The sequence below is a fragment of the Tenrec ecaudatus genome, chromosome 4 (assembly GCF_050624435.1).
Source record: "Tenrec ecaudatus isolate mTenEca1 chromosome 4, mTenEca1.hap1, whole genome shotgun sequence".
Taxonomy (NCBI): domain Eukaryota; kingdom Metazoa; phylum Chordata; class Mammalia; order Afrosoricida; family Tenrecidae; genus Tenrec; species Tenrec ecaudatus.
The window spans coordinates 5,577,005-5,603,134 of record NC_134533.1 but is presented as its reverse complement, the minus strand read 5'-3'; the positions used below and the strand labels follow the sequence as shown (position 1 = coordinate 5,603,134).

Here is a 26,130-nt window from a genome sequence, read left to right as displayed (position 1 = left end):
GCCTATGTTATGGTTAGAGAGAACGAAGTCTAGGGATTCTGGATTCTCTGGTGACCCCAGGATTTAAAACACTGGATATCATATCACTGGCAGGAGCCCTCCCTGCCTCCCTGCCACCCTTACCCCCCGGGGAGGGTGCTCCCAGCTCAGAAGGCCCTGAGTGCTCCCTTAGAGCTCAGTCCCCCTTCTAGCCACCACGGAGGTTTGGCCTCATCTAGCTGCTGGCTGCTTGCAGGCCTGAGAGTGGGCGGGACGCAAGTGCTCAGAATAACTTCCCAGGGTCGGCTTGTTCCAGCTTGGGCGGGACACCCCAGTCCTTCCCAACCATGTCACGGGACTGAGATGTTGCCCCTTGTGGGCCTGAGGAGGCCCCTAATTGAGCCCCGTGTCTGGAAACGATGAGAAGGGACAGGTGCTGGGTCCCCCAGCTGCTCCCGCCCCCCCAGTGATTTGCAATGGAGCCAGACTCGGCAGGACACCGGGAGAGGCCTGAGCAGAGTTCCAGTTCCGCTGTGCTCTGAGCGGGGCAGGGGGGGCTTGTGGGGAAGTGGAAGCTTAGTGCATTCTCTGGTTGCGAGTTGTGCTGCTGACGGGTCTAAAAACGGTGCCAACAGGCTTCGCTCCTCATTCTGCAGGCTAAAGGTGGCCAGCTCTGGGCTTTTCCCCGCGAGCCAGGCGAGCTGTGACCTTCTCCTGATGGGCACAGAGGGTGACGCCAGGAATTACAGGCACCTGGTTCTCTGGTGGCCCCTCTATACTTGTACCCCAAGACTGGGCCCTAGATACCTGAGGCCTGCCCCCCCCCAATGGTGCCACCACTGGGCGTGAACAGTTCTGTCTTTGCAGGAACCTCTCTTTCAGAGAATCCAGTCCTCCGTGAGAATCAAGAACCCCACTTTTATTTCCCATTGGAATATTGGTGTTACTGAGAGCAGGGCATTCCATTTCTTTGGGTTCCCCACCCCCGATTTAGATCCCTGCTTCTATGCCTGGACCCACTACTGGAAAAGGTGACTCTTGGCAGAGCTGGGGACTTGGGGTACCACAGAAGAAGGGCCTGGCTGTCACCTTTCAAAAAGTTAGGTGTTGGAAACCCAATGGAGCATCGTCCTGCTGGCACACACCCAGGGCTGTCCCCAGTTGGAGTGGACTCCGCTGCGATGGTTTGGTTTTCTGCAGAGTCAGTATGGGCCCCCCGCCACCCCTCATCCCCATAGCCCACGACTGTGGAGACTTCCCTCGGCGTTTCCCAAAGACTTCCGGAGCCCGGGTCTTTATCTTTGCCACCTACGAGCCCTGCCTCACCCTGCGAGCCCCTCTGAACCCCTACCATCCTCACAGGTCCCAGCCATAGTGTCTGCCTGCTGAACCTCCTGTCACCACCCCCCTACCCCTTCCCCTGCACCGCCCAGTCCTCACCCAACAGCGAGAGGGATCCTCTGACCTCATGACTGGTTTCGACCATTGGACCAGCATTTACTGAGCCTTTACCTGCTGTCTACCTGCCTTGGTCTCGGCATGTGCCCACACGCGTGTACACACATGTGCGCACACGCATATGTTCAGTGCTGTCAAGTGACCATGCGGGGCACAGGCACACTGCCTTAGGGTTCCCAGGCTGTCATCTTGTAAAAGCGGACGCCCCATCTTTCTCCTGCGGAGTGGCCAGTGGGATGGAAGTGCTGGCCTCGTGGTCAGCAGCTGAGCTCTAACCCCTGGGCCACCCGGGCTCCCCCAGAGAAAGGCACAAGCACCTGTTCCCGCAGAGCCACAGCACCGGGGCCACCGCTCCAGGGCCACAGACAGCCGGCCCGGAGGCAGGGTAGCCTGTGCGTGTGACCTGCCCAGGGAGGGGCCTGGCTGAGGGCGTGCCGGCAAGCAGAGGCTAGTGTATGCATGCTCGGTGGTGGCTGCATTTGCATGTGTGTAAGCAAGCACATGTATGAGTGCATGTGTGAGCACGAGTATGCACTTGTGTGTGAGCACGTCTAAACGCACAGGTGTGAACAGGTGTGCACTTGTACATGTGTGTGTATGCGCACGTGTTGAGGCTTGCGGGTTTCTGCCCACAGCACTGCCCGGTCCTGTGCCATCCTCCAAATTGTTCCTCTGCCCATGGATGCAGCCACTGTTTCAGTCCATCTCTTTGAGGATCGTCCTCTTTTTTGTCCCTTTCTTTACCTCCTTCTCCAGGGACTGGTCTCTCCTGACAACATATCCAAAGTATGTAAGAGGACGTCTCTCCATCCTTGCCTCTAAGGAGCACTGGCCCTACTTCTTCCCAGAGAGATTTGCATGTGTGTGTGCAGCCTGCATTTCGACAGGGCTGGGGACGGCTTCCATTGGGAGCTGAAGGAGGACAGCTGGGGGGAGAGTGCTGGGCAGAGAAGAGGAGGGATGAAGGCCAAGGCCCCTGGGTCATGGACAGGCAAGGGAGAGGAGGGGGGTGATCAGACCATGGGCCTTCCGTGATGACAGAGATGGGAGCCAGTCACAGGGCCTGGAGCAGAGTAGGGAGGTAACCTGAGAGACACCAGTTTTAGCTGGCACCATCTGGCTGCTGTGGGATCAGGCCAAAGGGGTGGGGCCCCAAAATCGGTGACTCGGCCCCTAACAGTGGAGGCCATGGAGTGGGGAGATGGGACAGGGCCTCATTCTGTCTTCAACAATGGAGCCAACATGGTGGGCTGATGGGCTGGGGCCCTGGGAGAAAGAGAGGAGAGACAGAAGGAGAGACAGAGAGAGACAGACAGACTGTGGAGTCACTTCCGACACTGGAAGCCCCTGTGTGTTGAGCTGAGCAGCCCCACAGGGTTTTCAAGGTCGCCAGACCTTTCTTCTGAGGCACTTGGGTGGACTTGGCCCTGTAGCCTTCCGGTTAGCATCGGTGTGTACTTGTGGCCCGTCCAGGGTCTCCTCTTATTGTTTAGATCCCAACAAAGGCATCCCCTGGTTCCTCGGATAAACTTACCCCCCCCTTTTCCTTCTTGTTCACTCCTCCTCCACCCCAGGTTTCCAGAGGCCTGCATTGGGGTTCCTCTGGGGTCCAGTGGCCAAAGAGCCTGCCGGCCTTCACCCATGTTTCCTCTGCCGGCCTGCTCCCCACTTGCTTACCTGCCTCTCCCCACGGCAGCCCACCCTCCCTGGGTCTCAGCCAGCCTTGGGTCTGTCTGTGTAACATGTAACATGGGAAGCAGACACAGATTCTTCCCCAGCCCTCTGAAGGAGCCCAGAAAGGTTGTTATATATGGAAAGCCGCAGGGAGATTTGAACCTTGGCACTACGAGGTTCCAGAGCTGCTCTCTGTTGCCCGCTTCCCAGCCTCCGAGCTGGGGGGTGATGGTGGGGGAGAGGACCGGCAGGATCTCTGAAGTCTGAACGTGCAGGGAAGATTGTGTCCCGACTCCAGACACATTTAGGACAGCCCAGTCCTGCTCATGAACGCAGAGGGCATAAAGGTGGCTAGCAAGAGGCCCCCTCCCCCAACCCAGCCCAGGCAGCTCCCAGCCACTCCATGTCAGCCCATCTTGTCCCTGCCCGACTGGCCTGGCACCCGCAGAAGTGAGAACAGGTGTCCCGGGGGGACACCCCCCCCCCCCCCGACGGGATCTGGGGCTGGTGGTGTGTGTGACTGTCGCTCAGGGCTGGTGGCGTCCGTCCGGGAAGGTGCACAGACCCCTGGCTTTTCGCTCGCCACAGCCTCGCTGAGTGCCCACGGGGCAGTCCCCCCCTTCGCCCCTACGCCGTGCCTCAGTTTCCCCACCTGCAACAGGCGGGGTCCTCTGAGCTCTACAGGTGGAAGACCTGACGCTGGGCCCTGGTGGGGTGAAGCCAGCGTCCGAGCCCCGTAGGGGCGAGCGGGGCGGGCGGGGCGCGGCCGGGCTCCGGGGGGCGGGCTCCGGGGGCGCGGCCGGCGGGGGGCGGGGACGCGGCGCGCTTCCGCCCGCGCCCGGCTGGGTCCCTGCCCCCCGCGTCCCGCCCGCGGCGCCGAGGGAGGCGGGAGCGGCCGAGCCGGAGGAGCCGCCGCGCCATGGGGCCCGAGTGAGCGGCGCGGGCGCGTCCGGCCGCCGGACAACATGGAGCCGGCGCCGCCGCGGCCACCGCGGCCCCCGCCGTCGCCGCTGCTGCTGCTGCTGGCGCTCTGCTGCAGCCTGAGCCCCGCCACGGGTAGGGGCGCCGGCCGGGGACAGCGGGGGGCGGGAGGGGGGGACAATGGCCGCGCGCCGGGGAGGGCGGGCCGCGGCCGAGCGCGCGCCGCCGCGGAGCCTCCACTTTGCAAGTTGGGGCGAGTTGGGGGTGCGCGGCGGTCTCCGCTCCCCGCCGCCGGGCCGCGCGCCGGCCTTTGTCTGGCCGCGCCGGCCCTCTGGAGGTGCCAGCCCCGGCCCGGGCCATCCCGCCAGGTGCGGCGGGCGCGGCCTCACCTGCTTGGCGCCCGCGCTGTGCGCGCGGGGTCGCGCCGAGGGAGCTGGGAGCTGGGAGCCGCGGGCAGGCCCGGCCCGCCGGGATCGGGATCTCTGGGTGGCGAGCCCTTCGCCCAGGGCCGCGCTGCCGGCCTGCGAGCCCAAGAGCCCCTCACAGTTGCAGCTAGAAAGTTCTGCGAGCAGGCACGGGGCGCCCTGGCCGCACGGCGGCCCTGTGTTGACGCTGCTGGGTTCCCAAACGGACCGCCACCTGCCAGGTGCCCGGCCGGCCGCGGCTGGTGGGCTCCAAACGGGGGCGCCTGGCCGGGCTGGCCGCTGGCTCCACGGGGGGCCCTGGCAGCCGCGCCGGGTGTCGCGGTGGCAGCGCGTGGCGTTGCAGGGAGAGTCCTTGTCCGTGTGCACACCTTTGGTAGATCCGGGGCCCGGGAACTTTCTGCCCAACTTTTGGTGTGTCCTCAGGGCTGACTCCGCGCGCCTGAGCTTGGTCCAAGGCCACACACGTTCTTCAAATCAGGGCCTTGCCAGGTGGCTTCAGAGCCCATCTGCCCACCCCAGCCGCCCTCTTCAGCCGTGCTGGGTTCGTTTTTTTCTGGAGTGTGGCCTGCGGAGTGGCTGGGCTAGCCCATCCTGAGGTGGGGGCTCCCCCTCCTGTTGGTGGTGGTATGTGTGGAGGGGAGGGAGTGTGGGCCCTTTTGTCTGGGCCACTGGGGTTGCAGGGGGGTGAGGGAGAGGCGGCACCTAGCTGTCCAGGAATAGCTGCATGGTGGGTATCTGCAGCCAGGATCCTGGCCTGGCTGAACCAGTCGCCTTCCCAGCCTAGGCCCTGACATTGAGCTTTGTGTCACTGGGTGGATGGGTAGGGGGGGGCTTCCTCAGGCCTCCCAGGGGTGCTGTTTGCACCCTCCCCCCCAAGTTTGTGTCTCTGGGAGCGTGATTACTTTCCCAATTGGAGCTGGTAAAACAGGGTGTAGACAAAACAATGAGGTATCGGCGTAGTGCAGGCCTCTTGCCGGAAATGCCTGGATCACACAGGCCAGAGGGGTTTGGGGGAAGATGTTTGTTTTAAAGGTGGGGTTTCCAAGGGGGTGGCCCATGCTCCTCACCTCATGGCAGCCTGGGAGACATTGCCTGGCAAGTTGGGAGATCAGGCCCTCCCCTCCCCCACCCTACCCCTAGGAAAGAGAGCCAGCGGCTGTGGAGTTGAGTTTGTGCGAGACAAAAATGGGGTGGATGGTTGGAACTCAGTGAGGCTTGTGCACGGGAGGGGCTTAGGACGCCCGCGAGCCCCACAGTGAAAGGAAGCTGGAGGCGGCGGCGGTGGCCTGGACAGCGGCCCTCCCTCGGCTGGGAGTGCTAAGGTCGGTCCAAGTTGTCATCCCAGGTCTCTGGAGTTCTGAGTACACCGTCCTTCCTGGGTGAAGCCCGCAAAGTGAATTATTTTTCCCGATTGCTTCCTGTTGCGATTGGAAGCTGCGAGCCTTGGAAATGCCTTTGTTCTGGCACCAGGTGCTGGGAGGGGCCTGCCGGGCTCAGACACCCCCACCCCCTACTCCCCAGTCTCCCTTCTCTGGCCCCACCTGCCTGGCCAGGTACTCCCACTCCCACCCCTCTTGGTGGCCCTTCCCAGGCAAATGTCTGGCCACTTGCCGGCCCTGGTGACTGGGTTCTGTTCATGCAAGGCTGTGTTAAGTCCTGGGCTGGTGGCACAGTTGCTGAACACACAACTGCTAAGTCTGTAGTTCAAACCCACCTGGGGGAGCAAGTGGTGGCCTTCTGGCCTCCAAGATGCCAACCTTAGACCTCCTGTGGGCATCTCTCCTCTGTCCTACATGGTTGCTATGAGTCAGCATCCATGACAATAAGAGTTCTAGTTTGTGGGGGCCTACCTGGGGGCCCCCTCCAAATATCCCTCATTTTAAAAATTTCTGGCCATATGGGCTCCTCTTCTTCTGATCCAGCCAGCCCCTGGGGGGCTCATCTGGTGGTCCATATCCTGCTCAGAACCCATTTCGTTTCAGTCACACTGTGTCCTGGCTCAGGCATGTCCCTGACTATGCACACTTGCGGGGAGGTGGCTGGAGAGGGGGGGAGAATTTCAGCACGTCTGCTGGGCTTTGGGGTCGGACAAACTTGGTTGTGTCCCCGAGCTAGTTAGTGCTCAGTAAGCGTTCTAAACCAGACTCGTTGCTATCGAGTAGGTGCCGATGAGCCCCTAGGACAGGGTAGAACTGACCCTGTGGGTTTGTGAGGCTCTCAGTCTTTGTGGGAGCAGCCAGCCTCATGACCTTATGGTTAGTAGCCCACTCTGTCACTGTCCGGAATTGGGTCTGTGATGTACCTGATCTACCTCTGTTTCATTCTCTGGCCTTCTCTCCCTGGAGGCTGTGTGGGAGCCCTTAGCAGCCCCCACCCCTGCCCACCCCAGGCAAGGCCCCCACCCCGCCCACTCCAGGCCAGGGACTGCTGTGTAAGTGCAGGGTCTTTGATCTCTCTGGCTGCCAACCATAGAAGATGTGACGCTGCAGCAGAGATTGTCCTTCTGCTGCGACCTTGGCTTTCTAGTTCATGTGTTCATTCCACAAACGGTCCTGCAGCACTCGGGGAGGGGGTGGCAGTGTGGCCAGAGCCGTAGTGCCTGGGGTCTCTCATCCCTGCCACTGGGGGCAACTGACTCCTACCTTTCTGCGTTTTCATTTTCTCTTGTGTGAAATGGGCAGGAGAGTGCTTCCAGCCACGGACCAGTGAGTCCACCCTGTCTGGCCTCCTGGCTGTACACTATGTTGTGGGGGGGTGGGGGTGGGATGTAGGAGCAGTGAGGCTGAGTCCCTGCTCGCTCCAGCAGAGAGAAGGAGGACAGCCCCACGGGGCACTGAGGGCCCGAGGTGGCTGGAAGGGCAGACTTAAGAAGCATGGGAGGGAGACGGGGGACATTTTGATAGGCTGCTGGTTGGTCCTCTCTGTCTCAGCCAAAAGGCGAGCTGGGCACCTAGTGTCCTCAGCAGATCCCCCACAACAGCTCGGCCCGGCACCAGTTCTAATGAAGAGGCCATCAGGGAACCCCGGGCTCCTGGCAGCTGCCTCAAACCTGGCCTCTGCTCTGTCTCCCATCAGCCCCGGAGCGAGCTTGTTTCCTCACACCCTCAGACCCTCTTCTGGAGAGTGGGAATGGCGGGGGCCACGTAGCAGGTTGGGGTTCAGTGAATTCACTGTGAGGAAAAACTGGGGGGATGTCCTGCTGAGATGTCCAGCTTTCCTTTTACAGTGTTTTCCCCATGGTGGCCACATGCCCCCCCCCATGTGCCTGGCTCTGTGTCTGTGAGCAGCACTGGGTCACCCCCATCGCCTGGCTGGCTGCCTTGGCCCTGTGGAGCAGCCCTGGGTCCACTCTGTCTTATTTCCCGGGTGCTTGGGACCCCCTGAGGCCTGGTGGGAGGTGGGCTGCTCTCTGGGACAGGCGTGAGGGTGCAAAGGAGTGGTGGACAGGTCGTCTGTGTGAGCTGGCCCTGCCTGTCCCCGTGTCTGGCCCTGTCATCAGTGGGGCCTACGTGTTGGCAAGCATCTGCTTTTAAAGAGCCACAGTGTTGCCAGACTTCAACCCGTGGGTGCTCACCATGAACTCGGTGGTTCAAACCCACTAGTTGCCCCGAGGGAGCAAGGGCCCGGTCACCTGGCAAACCCCAGGGGGTGGCTGGGCGGTGGGTGGATCTGGTGGAGCATCTGCTTGTTCCCCTGGTGGTTAGGTTGAAGTTGGGATCTGTCCACTGAGGACCCACCTATTACTGTCTCCCCGACCAGCTCCCCAACATGCATTGGAGCCCAAGGGGTTCCCTGGGGCTTTTCTGGGGCTGGTTTGTCACCAGGCCTATCTTCTGAGGCACCTCAGTGGAGACCCAAGCCTCCTGACCTGGACATGGTCATCTGCAGAGTATCTGCAGCTACTGCCGTGGCAGCGTCTTCGGTTACGAATGCGCTGCTGACCGCTGGTGAGCCGGTCCGCATTCACCAGCCGCTCTCGTGGAGAAAGGGGGGGCTTTCTGTTCCCGTAGCGATGGACCGTCTTGGGAACCCCGCAGGTTTCCTGCAGGGCCGCGAGGAGTCGGAATCGACTTGCTGGACGTGACTTTTGTGTGTCTGAGTTTTGAGATGCCCTTGATCGATTCTGATACAACAGAAGGAGACCCTGCCTGGGCCCTGGGCCGCCCTCACCATGACGTTGGCGCCCATCGGGGTAGCCACCATGCCCATCCGTCTTATCCAGGGCCTTCCTCTTTTTCGCTGCCCCTCCACTTTACCAAGCGGGATGTCTTTCTCCAGGGATGGGTCTTTCTGGACAGTTGTCCAAAGTGCTTGAGATGAAGTGTCACCGTCCTTGCCTCTAAGGAGCCATTTGACCGTGCTTCTTCCCGGACAGACTGTTGGTCCTTCCGGCAGGCCTTCCTATTTCCGATATTCTTCGTCAGCACAATCACGGGTATCGATTCTTCGTCGGTCTTCCTTATTCAGTGTCCACCTTTCACCTGCCTGTGAGGTGATGGAAAGCGCCGTGGCGTGGGTCAGGCGTCCTCCAGGTAGCCTCCTCGCCCATCAACACTTCCAAGAGGTCTCTTGCAGCAGGTTTACCCAATGCCATGCACCCTTTGACCTCCTGCTGCTTCCAGGAGTATTGATCGTGGACCGAGCGGGATGACATCCTCGACGTCCATCTTTCCTCCGTAATCCGGACCATAGCTTTGGAACATAGACGCCCTGTAAGATCGGGGCTGCCTGGTGTGGAGCAGGTGGAAATCGGCACTGCTCCGACAGCGTGCACTCACGCTCTGTGCCTGTGGGCCCAGTTTCGGTCGTCCTCACAGGATGGCGGATTTTCCCACTGTGTTGCTGCACATTCGAAGTTGACGGCAGGGCGTCGGCACCACTTGCACGAGCGCCAGGGACCTGAAACATCCATGCAGTACTCGGCTTATGCTGCTGCTCTGCAGTTGACCGTGGGGACTCCAGGGTGTCCACGGGCTCTGCTCGTGGGCCAGTGGTGACCGTTTTGCCCAGCCAGGATTCCCAACACCCTGCCCTGCTCTCCCATCCGCCATTTGCATGTGTTCCTGACCTTGGCCACAGGATCTCCAGGCTTCAGAGGACTGGGGTCCAATTCAGACCTATGACTAACCAATTACATAACCCACCGATTCTTTTAAATACATCATTTTATTGGGGCTCTTACAGCTCTTACCACAGTCCATACATATATCCATTGTATCAAGCAGATCTGTACATATGTTGCCATCATCATTTTCAAAACATTTTCTTTCTACTTGGTAGCAGCTCCTCATTTTTTTCCCTCTCTCCTTCCCTCCCTCCCTCCCTCTCTCATGAAGTCTTGGTAACTTATAAATTATTTTTTATAAATCACTGTCTCCCTTCACCAATTTTTTTTGTTGTTTGTCCCCCTGGGAGGGGGGTTTATGTCAGTCATTGTGATCAGTTCCCCCTTACTCCTCCCACCCTCTTCCCTTACCCTCCTAGTATCACTACTCTCAGTATTGGTCCTGAGGGGTTTGTCTGTCCTGGATTCCCTGGATTGTGAGCTCTTATCTGTACTAGTGTACATCCTCTGGTCTAGCCAGATTTGTAAGGTCAATTAGGGGTCATAGTGGGGACAAGGGGGGTGGAGGAAGCATTAAAGAACTAGAGGAAAGTTGTGTGTGTCTTCAGTGGTATACTGCACCCTGACTGGCTTGTCTCTTCCTTGTGACCCTTCTGACAGGGGATGTCCAATTGTCTACCCATGGGCTTTCAGTCTCCACTCTGCCCTCCCCCTCATTCATGTTATCGATATGATTTTTTTTGTTTTGTTCTGGGTCTCTGATTCCTGATACCTGATCCCCTCAACACCTTGCAATCACACAGGCTGGTGTGCTTCTTGCACGAACCCACCTGATTCTTGAGATCATGTATGAAATGGGATTAACAAGGACTGCTCTCTCAGCTCCGCTGGCCATCGACCAGTAACGCATAAAGTCTTCAGTAAACGGAAAGGCCAGGTGGGTGAGCAGTAAAGGAAAAGGCCCAGACTACTGGCCATTGAGTGGTCCCCACGCCTGGCCCCGGGGCTGCTTAGGTGTCTCAGGTGGCTGATTTTTCTAAAGTAGACGGCCAGGCCTTTCTTCCATGGCCCAACTCTGCAGTGCACTGGGTTGCCAAGACAAGGTGGGGGTCAAACTCAAGAGCTGCGGCGGGTGAGGGGAGATGAAGCCTTCATGATAACTGTTTCAATCTCCATCATACATGTGGGCCTATTTTACAATACCAGATAGGAGAAACCTCCATTATCCATAGTGTGGTCAGATAAACCATATCACCCGTAACCTTTGTAAAAATCCCCATGTTTAATCTCCTCTCCTGCACCACTGGCTGTTAATGTGCATACAGCCTTGGGCCTCCGGCAGGGTGAGCACAGTAGCCGCTGACCCCCTGCCAAGCATCCATTGCTTAACCAGACCGGCCTTTGCCCCTCGCAGCTGAAGCATACCATTTCTTAACATTCCTCTCAGCCCCCACAGTAATGATAATTGGAGTAACCGCCCAAGAATGAACCATTTTCCTTCCCACCACCCTTCATTCCCTCTCTTAAGCCCTGTGCTACCAATGAGCTTAGAGCCATTGTGGCGAATCCCACTTCTGACACCAACTGTTTTAAAAAAAAGATGTGTGGGCTGTTGTGGGACCTCCTCTGGCTTCACTAGGGGGGAAGGAAAATCAAAATCCACGTCAGCATCATCACCCAGGGCCAATCCCTGTGAGACTGAGGTCTTGGCCACCCACCCTGCAACCTTCTGACAATTCTCATATTAACCCCCCCCCCCCAGCTCTGTTGAGCTGGATAATTCATTGTAACAGCCACAGGGCTCAGAACAGTAAGCACCAGTACTGGTTTATTAAGAAAACAAACAGGTCACATCAAGAGGTGATCGCTGTGTCCACAGGCAAGCCTCGCTCTGGTCTTTGTCCTCTCAGGTACACGGCCTCTTGGCCTTGGTTCTGCCTCTGTTACAAAGTTTGGGCTGTCAATAAATGTCCAAAGGCCATGCCCCTTGGCTACACGCCTCAGTCTGAAAGCACTTAAGCTCCCCTGGCCAGCAAACCTAGCTCCCCTCAGTAAAGTGCCTGGAGGTATCCCACTCTACAAGCCGGCCTCCTACCCAGAGATACTCTGCTTTACAGACCACCCCCCTCCTCTGGACCTCTCCCCACTCTGGCTCTTCAGTCTGCTGCTTGTGGCTCCCCTGCCACTTCTCTGGGGTCACAGTGGATTCCTGGATCAAGGAGGTTCAGCTCGCAGGGGTCTGGGGTCCACATGACGCGCTCCGCCCTGGTTCTTCTCTCTTACTGGTAGTGAGATTCACACCCTCCTGCTTCTGAGAGGGCTCGTTTTATACCCTCTTCATGGCCACTCACTGCTGAATCTTATCAGTGCCGTCTCACACCCTCTCCGACCCAGACCTACACCAGACAGGGTGTTTGGTGGGAGTTACAGAGACAATAGCTGGAAGAGCCTCATTAAAGAATTCACATTCCTGTGGCAGTTCTCCTTGGAATCCCACTTCCCCCACAGCACTGCAGAAGAAAGGCCTGGCGTCTGTATGGACCGTAGCCGAGAAAACCCCGTGGTTCTCCTGTGACACGCGTGGGCTTGCCAGGTTGACAGCAGCCCGTGATGGCAGTGACCACAGTCAGCAGCCAGTTACATGAACCTCTGGGGGCCCCCCGCTGCTGTCTGGAGGTCACTCCTGCCAGCCCCCCTCCCCCTCCCTTGCCAGCCACTTCCAGGGCTGTGTTGACTCTCCTGGCTTGTGGTGAACTTTAGACTCAGCCCGCCGGGCTCTAGCCTTTGATCTCCTGATCCCGGGACAGAAACCAACGCTCAACGCGACAGGTGCCAGCGGCTGTCTGATCAAAGTGGGCTCCGCCGCGCACTCCCGGTGGCAGACATGGGTCACCCTGTCGAGATGCCGGGAGGTGTCTCCGTGGCGCGGGGCAATGCCTTGGGGAGACTTTGTGTCGGACTGTCCAACGGGGTCCTTGCTGTCTCTCCAGGACCTGTGGGGCAGCCTCTTTTCAGCGTGACCCCGAAGCCAGGTGTAAGGACTGTTTCTAGTATCACCCCGTTTTCTAGTTCACCCCAGAAAAGGACAAGGTGGCTGTGTTTCTTCTGTGGGCCCAGGTGGGGATGCTGGGACACACCTTGCCCAATGCTCTGGACATGCTTGCTGGCGGGGACATATCACCTAGGGTCCTCCCTGTGGAGCCCGTCCCTCACCAGGGGGTTCTGCAGCGAGGCGGTCTCCGGCTGGCTTTTGTACGGGAGGGGTCTCTGAATGTTCCTGAGTGGGAACTTGCTTCCGTAAAGTGGGAGGAAGGCCATATGGGGTTGGGTGCATGCCCTCCCCTCACGGAGCCTCTGACTCCCCTCTCAAAGCTCTCCATTCCCTGTCCTGCACTCTTCCTGCAGGTGGGGAATCCTGGGGTGCCTGATCCTGCTCCCACTCCCTGCCGCCCCCAGCGCCTGAGCTCGGGCTTTGTAGCTTCACATATTGGCCCCAGGAAGAGAGTGGAGGAGAACCTTCTAGAACCTCCTCCCCTTTATTGACTTGGCACTGTGTGCTGACCTTTCTCTGCCTGTACTGCTTCTCCAAAATCTAGAATCAGAAGCTTCTGGCCTGCCTGCCTGCCCGCCGGGCATCCCATGCGACCCCAAGGTGACATTCACCCGTCCCTGCTTCTGGTCTGGTCTGACAAGCCGCCCTGCCTCTTCGCCAAGTCCGGAACCACCCTTTGTGCCCACAGCCAGAGAGGACCTTGAGGACAGGGTTGCCCCTGACATGGCGGTTTCTGATGTCAGGGCGATGCCTTCTCCGTGTCTCAAGGGGTCCTGGCCCTGTCTCTTCAAGGGGCAGACCCCACCTTGGCCTTCGTGGCTCCTGATTCTGCCTCGCCGTGCCCCCACTGTGCTCCCTGCACTGCTGTGTAACAGAGGCGTCCATGCCTAGGGCACCCCCACCAGAGCCTGCATCTCCAAGACGCACACACAAGGACACTGCTGCCCAGCATGGTCACTCCCAGGAAAAAGAGTTTAGGGACTCGGGCTCTCTGTTCCCATAAAGTCGCAGCCTTAGAAACCCCCATGGGGCAGTTCTGCTCTGCGCCTTGGGGTCACCCTGAGTCGGAATCAGCTCAAGAGTGGCGAGTCATTTTTCATTTAGAGGGGCCAGACATCGTCTGTGGCCTGCATTCTCGGGGTGACACGTAGCCCGTTGTTGTTTGGTGCTGTGGAGGTGAGAAGAACCATCTCCTCTCAATGAAAGGTCTGCGGTTCGAACTCGCCTGCCCCCCCACCCCCAGAAGAAACACGAGGGAGTCAAGATTTGCAACCTCAGAAAACCCATGGGAGCAGTTCTGCTGTCCGACAGGGTCGTTCTGAGTCGGAATCAACTTGGCAGAAGAGCCTGGAGCCCAGATTCCTTAGCGTCTCACCAGCCTCCTGCGTCTGGGGCTTGGGGCTGTACCCCCAGATCTCCCACCCACTATCCTTACTCTTTCGTCCCCCAAACTCGGCATGGGCATTTTCTAATTGCTATTGTGAGTTTCTCTCAAGTTGACTACAATTTTCACAGCCCTGGTGGCACAGTGGTTGCGTCTTGTGGTGCTCCCCACACGGTCAGCAGTTCGAAACCACCAGGAGATCAATGATGCTTTCTGCTCCCGTAAAGGGTGACCGTCCTGGAAACGATGATTCGGAATCAACTCCATGTCAGTGAGTTTGAGCAGCCCTTTAGGGTAGGCATCGGATTGTTAACCTCAAGGTCGCTGGTTCAAACTCACCAGCCGCTGCTCTGGAGAAAGACGAGGCTGTCTGACCTGTAGAGACTGACGGGACAGGGATACTATGAGGCGGAAGACTTGCTGGTGGTGGATTTGGTGGTGGGGGGGGTGTTTAGCTGCCTGTGGTTGTCGTCCACTTGGAAAGGGGTGTCTTTGCTATGTTAATGAGGCAGGATCTGTGTAGGGTGTGCTTTGGATCCATCTTTTGGGAAAGGAGGTAGATTAAACACAGGAGCAGAGTTTGGAGGTGGGGTCGGGTGGGGGAAGAAACCCGCTAAAGCACCAAGGGAAAGCAGAAGGTGACACCGAAAGCCTTTCTCTAAAGCTAGAGCCCTGGATGCAGGCTTCCAGACTCCTAATCTGTGAGAAAATAAATCCCTGTTTGTTAAAGCTACCCCCTTTTGGTATGACAGCAACACTAGAGAATGAAGAATCAGATCACACAGACTCTGTCCCTTGGTGGCTGCCTTCTTTCACTGCCCATCGAGTGTCCAGGGTGTGCTCTGGACTCCGCCTCTCTGTCCGGGGGAGTAGAGATCCACATTTTGTTGGCTGATGGACGCAAGCTGTCTGGGCACTGCCTCAGCACCGGAGGGCTGGTCTTGCCTGAGTTTGCCCCGCTTCTCTGAGAACACAGGCTGGGCCTCCAGGTCCCACCGTGGCCTCCCCTGTCCCCAGCCTCTGGTTCAAAACAAAAGCAGAAAAGAAGTTAAACCACTTCCATTGAGATGGGTCGGGTTCATGGAGCCCCTGTCAGATGGAAGAGAACCACTGTGCTGGGAAGCAGGTGACCAGCTGCCCATTGCCTCTTGTTACCAGATGAAATCCCAGGAGCCAGGGCTGCTTCTGTCCTGGTCTATGGACAGAGCCGCCCCCAAACACATCCCCTCCTGGGCACCTTGGATCTGGAGGGCTGGGATGTGGGCCTCTGTGTCCCCAGGGTGGGCCGTGGGCTTGGAGTGGGCCCGTTCCCTGACCCGGGTGGTCCCTGCCTGTGTGGCCGCCCAGGCTGCCAGGCCTCACATGCTCCAGACGCATGTGACTCAGGACTGTGGGACAGCTGTCTGGGGACTTGTGTGTTTCTAGTTAACCCTCTCTGGGCTTCTGAGGGTGCCACGTGGGGGGAGCTGCTCAACGTCAAAGCAGGGGCATCCTTTCTCACCCAGTTTAGGTCTGAAAAAATGGTTCCTGCCGTTTTGAAAGAATTTCAGCTTTTTACAGAAATTCTTGCATGGTGACCCCTCCTGCTATTGGTCGGAGACAAGGGCAGGAAATCCCCGGAATTCTGTTGCCCGCCAGGAACAGGGTCTCACTGTAGCTCAGTGCGGGGGGGTGGGGTGACTGGGGGGTGTAGGGTGTGTGTGTGTGTGTGTGTGTGTGTGTGTGTGTGTGTGTAAGGTCTCTGACCTATTGCAAGGTTGAAAGTTGCTCTAAAACCCTTGCCCGCAGGGCAAAGAATGTACAGATGTGCTTTATACAATTGATGTATGTATATGTATGGACTGTGATAAGAGTTGTATGAGCCCCTAATAAATTGTTTAAAAAAAAAAGAAAATTCAAAACCGATTTGCCTATATGACATTTACATAAAGTTAACTGTAAATTCAAACCTGCAAACTTTAGGGGTATTGTTTTTACTTGTAAGTTATTCATAAGGGTTATAATCCTTCGTACACATATCTCTACCAGTTTTTATACCTGTACAATAGAAACAATATGAACCTTAGAGGATTTATGAGAAGATTCGAGATAATGCATGCAAACACTTGGAATATTGTTGCATAATAAATTATAATAATGCTTTTTTCCTTGGTTGAGTGCTTTACAATGATGTGAAGGCAAACACATTAGTATTTCTTGTCTAGCTGTTAGCATTATTTCACTGAAACAATCATCTGGATTTCTTCCATCCTTTCAGTCAGTTTTCAGGAATATCCAGTCAAATGAATGGTTTGGTTTGGGGATAAAAAAAAAATTTGCATACCAAAAAAAAACCCTTGCCCGCTCCAGGACCCTTGAGCTGCGGGGCCCTGGTGGGGAAGAACTGACCTGGGGTCAAGAGAGAGCTGACCCAGGATCCAGTCAGGTGTGCTGAGTAGGTGGCTGCTAGCTTCTGGAAGCTTCCTGGCCTTGCACCAGCTCTGAGAGGCCTGGATTCTGTGATCCCCTGAGCTTTTTCTGCAGGTGCTAGGGCCTGTCCCTTTCCCCATCCTGCCAGAATGAAATGTAGCTGAGTAGGAGCCCCAACAGGACGCCCCCTCCTACTTCCTTCTGGGGTCAGGGGGGTGAAGACTTTACCTTGATCACGATTCTGATTTTGCCCCTGGCTGATCCGCTCAGCTGCTCCCTGTAGGGTGGGAGGCTGGCGCCAACCCAGGGGTGCCTCAGAAGAAAGGCCTGCCTGTCTTCTTGGGAAGGGTCAGGCATTTAAAACCCCCGTAGAGCTGATCTACTCTTGATGGCAACTGGAATCATGGGGCTTCCAGCCGCTTCTGGGCGGCCGGAGCTTTGGGGGTCTTGTTTCTCACAAGAGAACTTAGAGGGAAAAGTGTTTTTCCCGGGCTCCACCCACCTCCACCAGCAGTGGTTGGGGGGGTGCCACCAAGTCCTGAGTCTCGGCGACCCTGGCACAGCAGCAGTAGCCCAGCCTGGCCCCAGCCTCACAGTTCTTAGGTCTGAGCCCATGGCTGCGGCCACTGTGTCCATTCGTCTTGTCGAGGGCCTTCCTCATTTTCTTTCTTTCTTTTTTTTAAAATCTAATACTTGTATTGGGGGCTTTTACATCTCTTATCCCAATCCATACATTCACTCGGTGTGTCAAGCACATTTGCACGTGTGCCGCCATCATCATTTTCAAAGCATTCTCTTTCCACTTGAGCCCCTGATATCGGCTCCCCATTTCTCCCCATTCCCTTCTCCTCCCGCCCTTCCTCATGAACCATTAATAAGCTATAGATTATATTTTCATATCTGTACATTGTCCTCTGTCACCCCTCACCCACTTTCCCATTACTCGTCCCCCTGGGAGGTTACACGTTGATCCTTGTGATCGTTTACCCCTTTCTCCTCCAACCCTCCCCTAATCCTCCAGGCATCTTTACTCTCATTGTTGGCCCTGAGGGGTTTATCTATCCTGGATTCCCTGTGTTGCTGGCTCTTATCTGTAGCAGTGTACATGCTCTGGTCTAATCCAATTTGTAAGGTAGAATTGAGGTCATGATAGTGGGGGGAAGGAAGCACCAAAGAGCTAGAAGAAAGTTGCGTGTTTCATCGGTGTTATACTGCACCCTGACTGGCTCATCGCTTTGTCTACAGATGGACTTTGGGTTTCCATTCCATGACACACACACACACACACACACACACACACACACACACACAATTCACATTGGGTATGAATTTGCTCTGGGTCTTGGATGCCTGATACCTGATCCCATTGACACCTCATGATCCCACAGGCTGGTGTGCTTCTTCCATGTGAGCTTTGTTGCTTCTCAGCTAGATGGCCACTTGTTTATCTTCAAGCATTTAAGACCCCAGATGCCATATCTTTTGATAGCCGGGCACCATCAGCTTTCTTCACCACATTTGTTTATGCACCTGTTTTGCCTTCAGCGATCCTGTCAGGAAGGTGAGCATCGCAGAATGCCGAATTGTTACAACAAAGTGTTCTTGTGTTGAGGGAGTACTTGAGTTGAGGCCCAATGTCCATCTGCTACCTTAATGTTTAACATATAGATATGAGAACATAGTTCTATTCCCCTCTCGTTATATATAAATTTGTTTACATATGTACATGCCCGTGGCCCTTCCTCTTTTTCACTGACCCGCTGCTTCTCCCAGGACTGGTCCTTCCGGAAGCAAAGGCGGCAGGTGGGAAAAGGCATCAGGGATGCGCTCCGATGTGTGGTCAATGAGGCCCTTGAGCAGAGAGGGACCGCGTTCGGTCACGTGTCTCCCTCCTGATGGGCTTGAGGATGGTGTTCTTGGTCACCCTGCCTCCCTTGGTGCCTCAGGCCAGCTTGAGTCCGAGCAGGCACCCTGGGAAGGTCTTTGGCGTGGTGCGTGTGACCTGGTGTCTCAGTGGAGGCAGCTTCCTCGGCACCCTCGTGGTCCCCAGCATCCATCCCCGCTGGCCGCCTGCCCCTGGGTCTGCCTTGAACGGTTGCTAGAGCTTGCAGAGGAGCCCGGGGCCAGGGGTGGGTGCTGTCCCCTGGGGGCTCACTCAGGCTCCCTCCCTCCCTTCCTGACCACCTCTCCTGTTTCTGGCCCCACTCTGCTCCACTGCTTTCCAGCTCGGATGTCTCTGGCCTCAGTTTTCCCACCTCAAAGTCAGCGGTTCAAACCCTCCAGCCGCTCCTTGGGAGAAAGATGAGGCTGTCTGCTCCTACGAAGACTGACTGTCTCAGAAATTGCATGGAGCAGTTCAGCTCTGGGCTTGGGGGGCGGGGAGGCCTCTGTAAGTCAGAAAGGACTCCAGGCAGGGGTTTGTTTGTTTGTTTAAAGAGGAAAGCAGTTGCCTCCCCTTGTGGCAGTCCCAGGGGGCTCCCCGAGGTCCCCAATGGCTGACTTTAGAAGTAAAGTGCCAGACCTTTCTTCCTAGCCACCTGGGGGCGGGGCTAGACTCCATCAGCTGAGCCTGCTACCCATTTGCACCCCCACCCCAGGTGTTCCCACCTGCAAGGGGAGGGTGGCGACCGTGTCCCCCCACCCAGGGTATGCTGGGCAGGCAGGGCCGCGTGTTCCAGCATGGTGCCTGTCCTTCCTTGACCGTTTTCTCAGGGAAGTGGCCCCCAGCAACCCTGACTCCAGCTGAAAGGGTGTTCTGGGGCCATCTCTGCCCCAAGCCATGGGTCCTTAATTCACTGGCGGGGGGGGAGTGGGTGTCACATGGAGGTTCAGGTGAGCAGGTGAGGCTTCAGGTGGAGTGTCAGGTACAAGGTCAGGTGAGGGACTAGTTCAGCGGTTCTCAGCGTGTGGGTCAAGACCCCTTTGGGGGTTGAATGACCTTTTTACAATAGCAAGATGGCAGTTATAAAGTAGCAATGAAAGTAATTTTATGGTAAAGGGGGTCACCATCACATGAGGAACTGTATTAAAGGGTTGAGAACCACTGGACTAAGTGGTAGGGTCAGGTGCAGCCCCAGGTGAGGTTTTAGGTGGAGAGTCAGGTACAGGGTCAAGTAGGGGGACAGGTGTGTAGGTTAGGTACACTGTCAGATGGGGGTCAGGTGCAGCTTCCAGTCACGTTAGGTGCTGTGTAGCACCCTGGGTCAGAACCCTGAACTTGCATCGGTCCCAGGTCAGTAACATTCTTGCAGCTACCCCACCCATGGGGGCTAACCTGGGGCCTGGGGGAGCAGAGAGGGGGGTGAGGCGTGCTCTGCGGTGGCAGCTCCTGGCAGGTGTTGGCAGCATGTCTCGGCTTCCCTACCTCCTAGGAAGTTCTTGGGGACCCCTGCTCCCTCTTCTTCTCTGGCTTTTCCCCAGCAGCCTGTTGGTGAGCAGACCCCTGCATTACTGAGGGAGCTCACTCCCACACGTGGGGGCTCCCCTCCACTGACCAGCACCCCCTTCCAGTCTGCCCTCACTCTTCCCACCCACTCCCTCCACTCCGGGCCCCAGGGTCCATGCTGGTGGGTCTCCTGTGTGATCTGGCCTCTTTCCTTGGTGAGTCCTGCCCCCTGGACTGCTGGCCTGCAGGAGGACCAGGGGCGTCATTGAGTGGTGCTGCAGGCAAGACGCAGCCCCCAATTGGAGCCTATCACCCTTTCCCCTCCAGCCTGCTGGGACTCCACACCTATCTTTCCCCAGGAACCCAGGTGACTCCTGCCGTGGGTCAGCGTGGCACTAGCAGGAGCAGTGAGCTGTCAGGCCGAGTCGGGGGCAGCACATCTGACTCAGGATCAGTGGTGATTCGCCCTGGCCACACAGGAGCCCTGAGTCCATCTCCGAGTGCCCAGAGCTGCACATCCTTGACAGACCCGAGGGGACCATCCTTCCTCACCTACCGTCCATGTCTGGTGGCCCTCAGCCCTCCTGGGCTTGTGGCTGCATCACTCTGTCTTCATGTGGCCATCTCCCCACCCCTTTTCTTTTGTGCCCTGCCACCTGTTATGGATTGAGCTATGTCCACCCGCCACCTGGCCCTATGGCATGTCAGAACCAGAACGCTACCACCCCCTGCTTGGCAGTGGGGTTTCCTTTATTGTGCTGACACTGACACCCGAGGACTTTGAGTTCGGAGAACAGCAGATTAGACTCAGAAACACCAAACACAAACTCATGGCGACCCTGTAGGACAGGGCAGAGCGGCCCCTGTGGGTCCTGAGTCTCTCGATCTGTATGGGAGCAGACAGCCTCAGCTTTCTCCCAGGGAGTGGCTGTAGCTTTGAACCACGCATCTTGTGGTTAGGAGCCCTGGTGGAATAGTGGTTATGCGTTGGGCTGCTAACTATGACGTCAGTAGTTCGAACCCACTGGCAGGGGGGCGGGTGGAAATGAGGCTTTCTACTCCCTTAAAGAGTCCGTCTCAGAAACCCACGGGGGTAGTTCTGTCCTGTCCTGGTGGGTCGCTGTGAGTCAGAATCAACTCGATTGTAATGAGTTGTTATCTGTGTCTTAAGCCTCAGGTCATGAGGCTTCGATTCATTCTCAAGAAGGTACCTGTTGGTCCTTGGTGCTGGACTTTGGGGGGCAGATTAATAACTTAGAGCTGGGGCTCCTCAAAGAAAGAATCCCAAGAGCCCCCTCAGAGACCTAGAGACTAGGGCTAGAAGCAAGGGGTCCCCGGAGGGGGATGGGACGGGCGTGGGGGGAGCTCGTGGCCCACTTCCTCGTCTTGGTAGGCTCTGTTGGTCCATGGGAATTGAAGGGACAGAGGTGGTCAGCTGGCACCAGGCTGTGGGTCTGGCCACAGGGCCCCCTTGGCAGAGAGATGGCAGAGTTGGCATGCCCTGATAAGAGGGATGGTGTTTCTGCTTCGTCCTCGGCGCTCAGAGATGTCGGGACAAAGGTGTTTCTGTTTGAGATGTGCTGCCTTGACTGCTCGGTCCAGAGTGTGTCCCTCCGTTGGTCCGTCCTAGTCAGCGAGTGGGAGAGAGAGAGTGAGCTTGGGGCTTGGGTTTCCTGAGCAGAACAATAGCCCTCTGTGACCGCATGGGGAAGTGCGGGCTGGGCCGCTAGCCACCTTCTCCCGCCTCGGAAACCCCAGGCTGTGCCAGGCTGGGAGGCAGTGCCACACCCACAGCTGGGCTGGCCAGCTCCAGGACTCCCAGTGCTCGAGAGCTCTGTGGCGTGTCCCTGGGACTGGGCCACCTGGTCCCTGCAGCCAGCTGCTCCTCGCTCACAGCAGCTGAGTGGACGTATGTACACTCAGATGTATATACACTCGTATCTGTCCACTCAGTCTTACAAACATAAACACACCGCACACATTCACACCACACACACATGTATTCACACATATGCACTTAAACATAATTCCATGAACAAATGCATAATCACACACAAATATATAGTCACACTCACATGCAAACATAAACACACCGCACACATTCACACTACACACACATGTATTCACACATATGTACTTAAACATAATTCCAGGTTCAAATGCATAATTACACACAAATATATATTCACACTCAGACACACACGCGAACATAAACACATCACACACATACACACGTATTCACACATAGGTAGGCACACACTCACTTAATGGTGAATTCACACGCACACATGCACACTCAAACAGACACACTCACATACAAACATACACAGGATCCTTCCTCTTTTATAAAGACTTAGAGCACCTCACAACACAACAACATAGACCCCACGGAGGGAAGGAGGGAAAGAGCTAACGTTTCCTTCTGGTTTATACCTCGCCTGCAGGCTCTGAGAGTACACCTCACCTACTCTCTTAACCCTTCCAGTGCCACCCCATTCCCATTTTACTGAAGAGGAAACTGAGGCTGGGAGCATTTTGCAGGTAATTGGCAGATTTGAAGTCTGGTGCTGGTGCCTACCTCTTAATGACTATTTGAATGAGCAAAGTGTTTTTTTAAACTGGTTAAGGAGCCCCCCGGTGGTGGTGTGGGGCTACCTGCCGGGCTGCTAACCACAAGGTCAGCAGTTCAAAATCACCAGCGGCTCTACAGGAGAAAAATGAGGCTGGCTGCTTCCGTAAAGACCCACAGTCTTGGAAGCCCAAAGGGGCAGATCTGCTTTGGCTTACAGGTTCTCTGTGAGTGAGTGAGAATTGTCCCCACAGCAGTAAGCTTTGAAATGGACTGAAGAGCCTCCAGTCCGTTCAGGTAAGCCTGGTGCTGCCCCCGACAGTGAGGGGACCGAGGCTAGAGAAGACAGAACCTAGCAGGACCGCTCCTCCCACCTCCAGTGCACACCTGGACCCCCGGTTGAGGTGGTGCTGGGGGATTTTTGAAGGACCTGGTGGTGCAGTGGTTATGAGTTAGGCTGTTCACCCCAAGGTCAGCAGTTCAAAACCACCAGCCAGGCTGGGGGAGAAAGATGAGGCTTTCTGCTTCGTAAAGAGTTAGTCTTGGGGAAAAAAAAAGAAAAAAAAGAATTAGTCTTAGAAACTCGCAAGGACCGTTCTTGCCCTGGAAAGAGGCTGCCTCAGGTTCCCCTTTAGCTCTGGGTCCTGCACCCCATCCTCAGGCCCCTCTCTCGCCCCTCGCAGTGGCTTTGGGCAGCTCCCGGGAGCTTGGCAGGCGGCAGCCCTGGACCGACAGTGACCTGTAATCAGAATGCTATATTTTGTAGAAAATAAGAATGTTAGTACCAGACTGGTTTCTGCCAGGTCTCTGAAATACATATTTTCTTGGGCTCTGCCTTAAACCTCCTAATTAGCGAGCACGCACTTAAGCAGATATAAAGCAAATGTCGGGGCCCTCAGCCTCATCTCTGGGGGGCCGCAGAGCCGCTGACGTGCACGGTTTTAAGGGTGGTCTTGGAGGGGGTGGGGTCCGTGTGTAAGAGAGCAGGGAGCTGGACTGTGATAAGAGTTGTATGAGCCCCTAATAAAACGTTTAAAACAAAAAAAAAACAACAACAAAAAAAGAGAGCAGGGAGCGACGAGCGGAGGTGAATGGGTCTGCGTGTGTTTTGTCACTTTGTCACTGGCACGATGGCCGTGTTTCCCATCCGATTGCACGCAGCCTGGGCCCCTCGGTGCTGACTTCCTTTCCACCCTGGCCCCCCATCTCCATGTCCGCGCTCCCCAACCCCCACCTGCACCCACGCAGCCATGGTGACGGTCTCTGGCGCATAACTTGTATTTTGGGCAGGTAAACATTTGAGGGTCTCCAGACTCTCCCAAATACCCCCCTGCCAAGCTGCGTCCGGACAAAGCCCAGATGGACAGGACAGAGCGCAGAGCCTGGATGACCTGAGCGCAAGATCATCCTCATCCCCCGTCGCCCCAGCTGCTGCTGCCTCTCCAAGGGCTGCCCCCGCTTTTCACCCGTGTCCATTGACATCGTGGACGCAGGGACGACGCCGGTCCCCTACGAGCAAAGTGGGGTAAAAGCAAACTTTGGCAAAGCGGGTGCATGCACGTCCGCCCAGGTCAGGATCACGCAAAACTGAGCTGCACAGTGCGTGGGGTCTGCCCTGCGTAGAAAGGTGGCGTTAACACCTGCCTGTTAAAAGGAACCCTGGTGGCGCAGAGGAATAGGCATGGGGGGGCAGCCACAAGATTGGGGGTGCAAACCCACCGGCCACTCAGCAGGAGGAAGACGAGGCTCCTGTAGAGACCACCTTGGAAACCCCGTATGGGTCCCTGTGACCTCCCAGTGGGTGTCATCTATTAAGAGTAGTCCTGCTGGCTCTCGAGGTTAGGCATTGGGCTTACCCTAAGGTCGGCGGTTCAAACCCACGGGCTGCCCCAGGATCTGTTCCTGTAAAGATCTGCAGCTGAAGAGCCCTCATCTCTGTCGTCTCCATGAGCTGGAATAGACGTGTGGCAGTGTGTTTTGGGTGTTTGGTAGAGTAAACCCACTGCCTTCCTGCCCATTCCTATAGGGACCCTATAGGACAGGTAGAGTGGGGGTGGGGCAGAGAGGGTGGTGGGTGCCCAGCGGGCCTGCAGAAGGGGCTGGCTTCCTCCTCACCCCCCCAGCCCCTCTGGGCACCTTCTGACTCCTGGTGCTAAACCGAGGGTCTCTGTAGGGGAGCTGAGGGGTGTCACTGGGACTTGGGGGCTCAATGACATTCTGCAGGTCATCCCTAGTGGGTGTCCTGGGATGGAATGACTCTGCTTTGTGAACATCGCACCTGCTGGGTGGGAGGTCCCCACAGAGGGAAGCCCACCAATCGTGGGTACTGCATGTCAGCAGATCTGTAGGTGGCTGCAGCCTCAAATGTGTGTGTGTGTGTGTGTGTGTGTGTGTGTGTGTGTGTGTGTCTTGTGAGGCTGATCCTGTGGCCATCCTCACCCTCTTAAGTTGTCTGAAACTAGCACCCACTCTCTAACCCCGCAAACATTGGCTTTTTGTCCTTTGGAAATGAGTTTGCATTTCCTGCCCTACCCCGCCCGCTGGCCCCTGCTGGCTTCCTCCACTCACTCCATGTCTTTGAGGGGTGGGCCATGCGCTGGGGAATGTGGGCCTCAGGGTTCATGCCCGCCTGCCTGTGGGCCCTTGGGAGTGTGCTCCTCCCAGGGTGCACATGTCTGGTTCTGCATGTGTGTGAATATGTGTGCACCTACTTATGACCACAGGCTGTGCATGAGAGAAGGTAAGTGTGTGTGTGTGTGTATGAGCTTGTACATGAGTGTCTGCATATGTGGGTGTGAATGTGCATGAGTGTGTGAGTGCATGTAGGAGCGTGCACATGTGTTTATGCTATAGACACACGTGTGGATGTGCGTTCACGTGAGTATGAATGTGCCTTGAGTGTCCATGCGAATGCATATATGAAGCTCCAAGGAGTTTGTGGGAAAACTCCATTGTTTTGTAATCCAATTTCCATGAACTTTGGGAAGTGCCTCTAGTATATGGGAGTGTGCACATGTGTAAGTGCATGTTTGTGTGAGTGTATGTGAGTGTGAGTATGTACACTTGTGACTAGCCATGCAAATTGCACGTGTGTGGATGTGAGTGTACCTGTGTGCTAGTCTGGGTTGACTAGAGAAACAAATCTAGGGAGAGACTCTCAGATATGTGTAAGAGAGAGTTTTATATACAAGAGCAATTGTGTATTGAGAAACATCCCAGCCCAGTCAAGATCAAGTCTGTAAGTCCAATATTAGCCCATCTATTCCATAAATTCCTCTTTACACTCACAGAGCCATGCAATGATGCTGAATGCAGGAAGATCACAGGCCAGTGGGTGGAAAGTCTTGTGGATCCAGTGGCGGTGGAAGCATCTCAGTGCTGGCGTGGGTCTCCACGTGGCTCCTCCAGCTCCAGGGCTCTGGCTCCATCAGTGTGTCTCCATGTGGCCTGTCGACATGAATGTTCTCACAGGGAGTGTCTGTGTGTGTCTGGCCTCCAGTCAGCTATCTATTTCCTCTGTGCCTCCAAATGAAGCCATCAAGTTGCGACTTGATTGACAAGCTAAACTCCACCCCTTCACTCTTAATCATCTCAAATTGGCACCAGATTAAGTAACAACCACAGCCTGCATGTGCATACATGGGAGCATGTACGTGTGTGAGTGTGAGCGTGCATGTGTGAGTATGAGTACACGTGGGTAAGTATGTGTGTGAATGTGAGTGCGTGCATACTGTGAGAGTGCAGTGAGTGCCGATGTGTTTGAATGTGGGTGAAGAGCAAATGTGTGCGTGTACACACGTGTGCATGAG

The 26,130-nt window shown here is 56.3% G+C and overlaps 1 protein-coding gene across 1 annotated transcript in view; it reads left to right on the top strand.

The window, feature by feature from the left end:
* The first annotated feature begins 3,971 nt into the window (after positions 1-3,971).
* Positions 3,972-26,130, top strand: part of LRP5 (LDL receptor related protein 5) — a 93,703-nt gene continuing 71,544 nt past the window's right edge. The window contains exon 1 of the mRNA XM_075545254.1: positions 3,972-4,167. Coding sequence (XP_075401369.1) covers positions 4,077-4,167 — 91 coding nt within the window. The 5' untranslated portion in view covers positions 3,972-4,076. The remainder of the gene's footprint in view (positions 4,168-26,130) is intronic.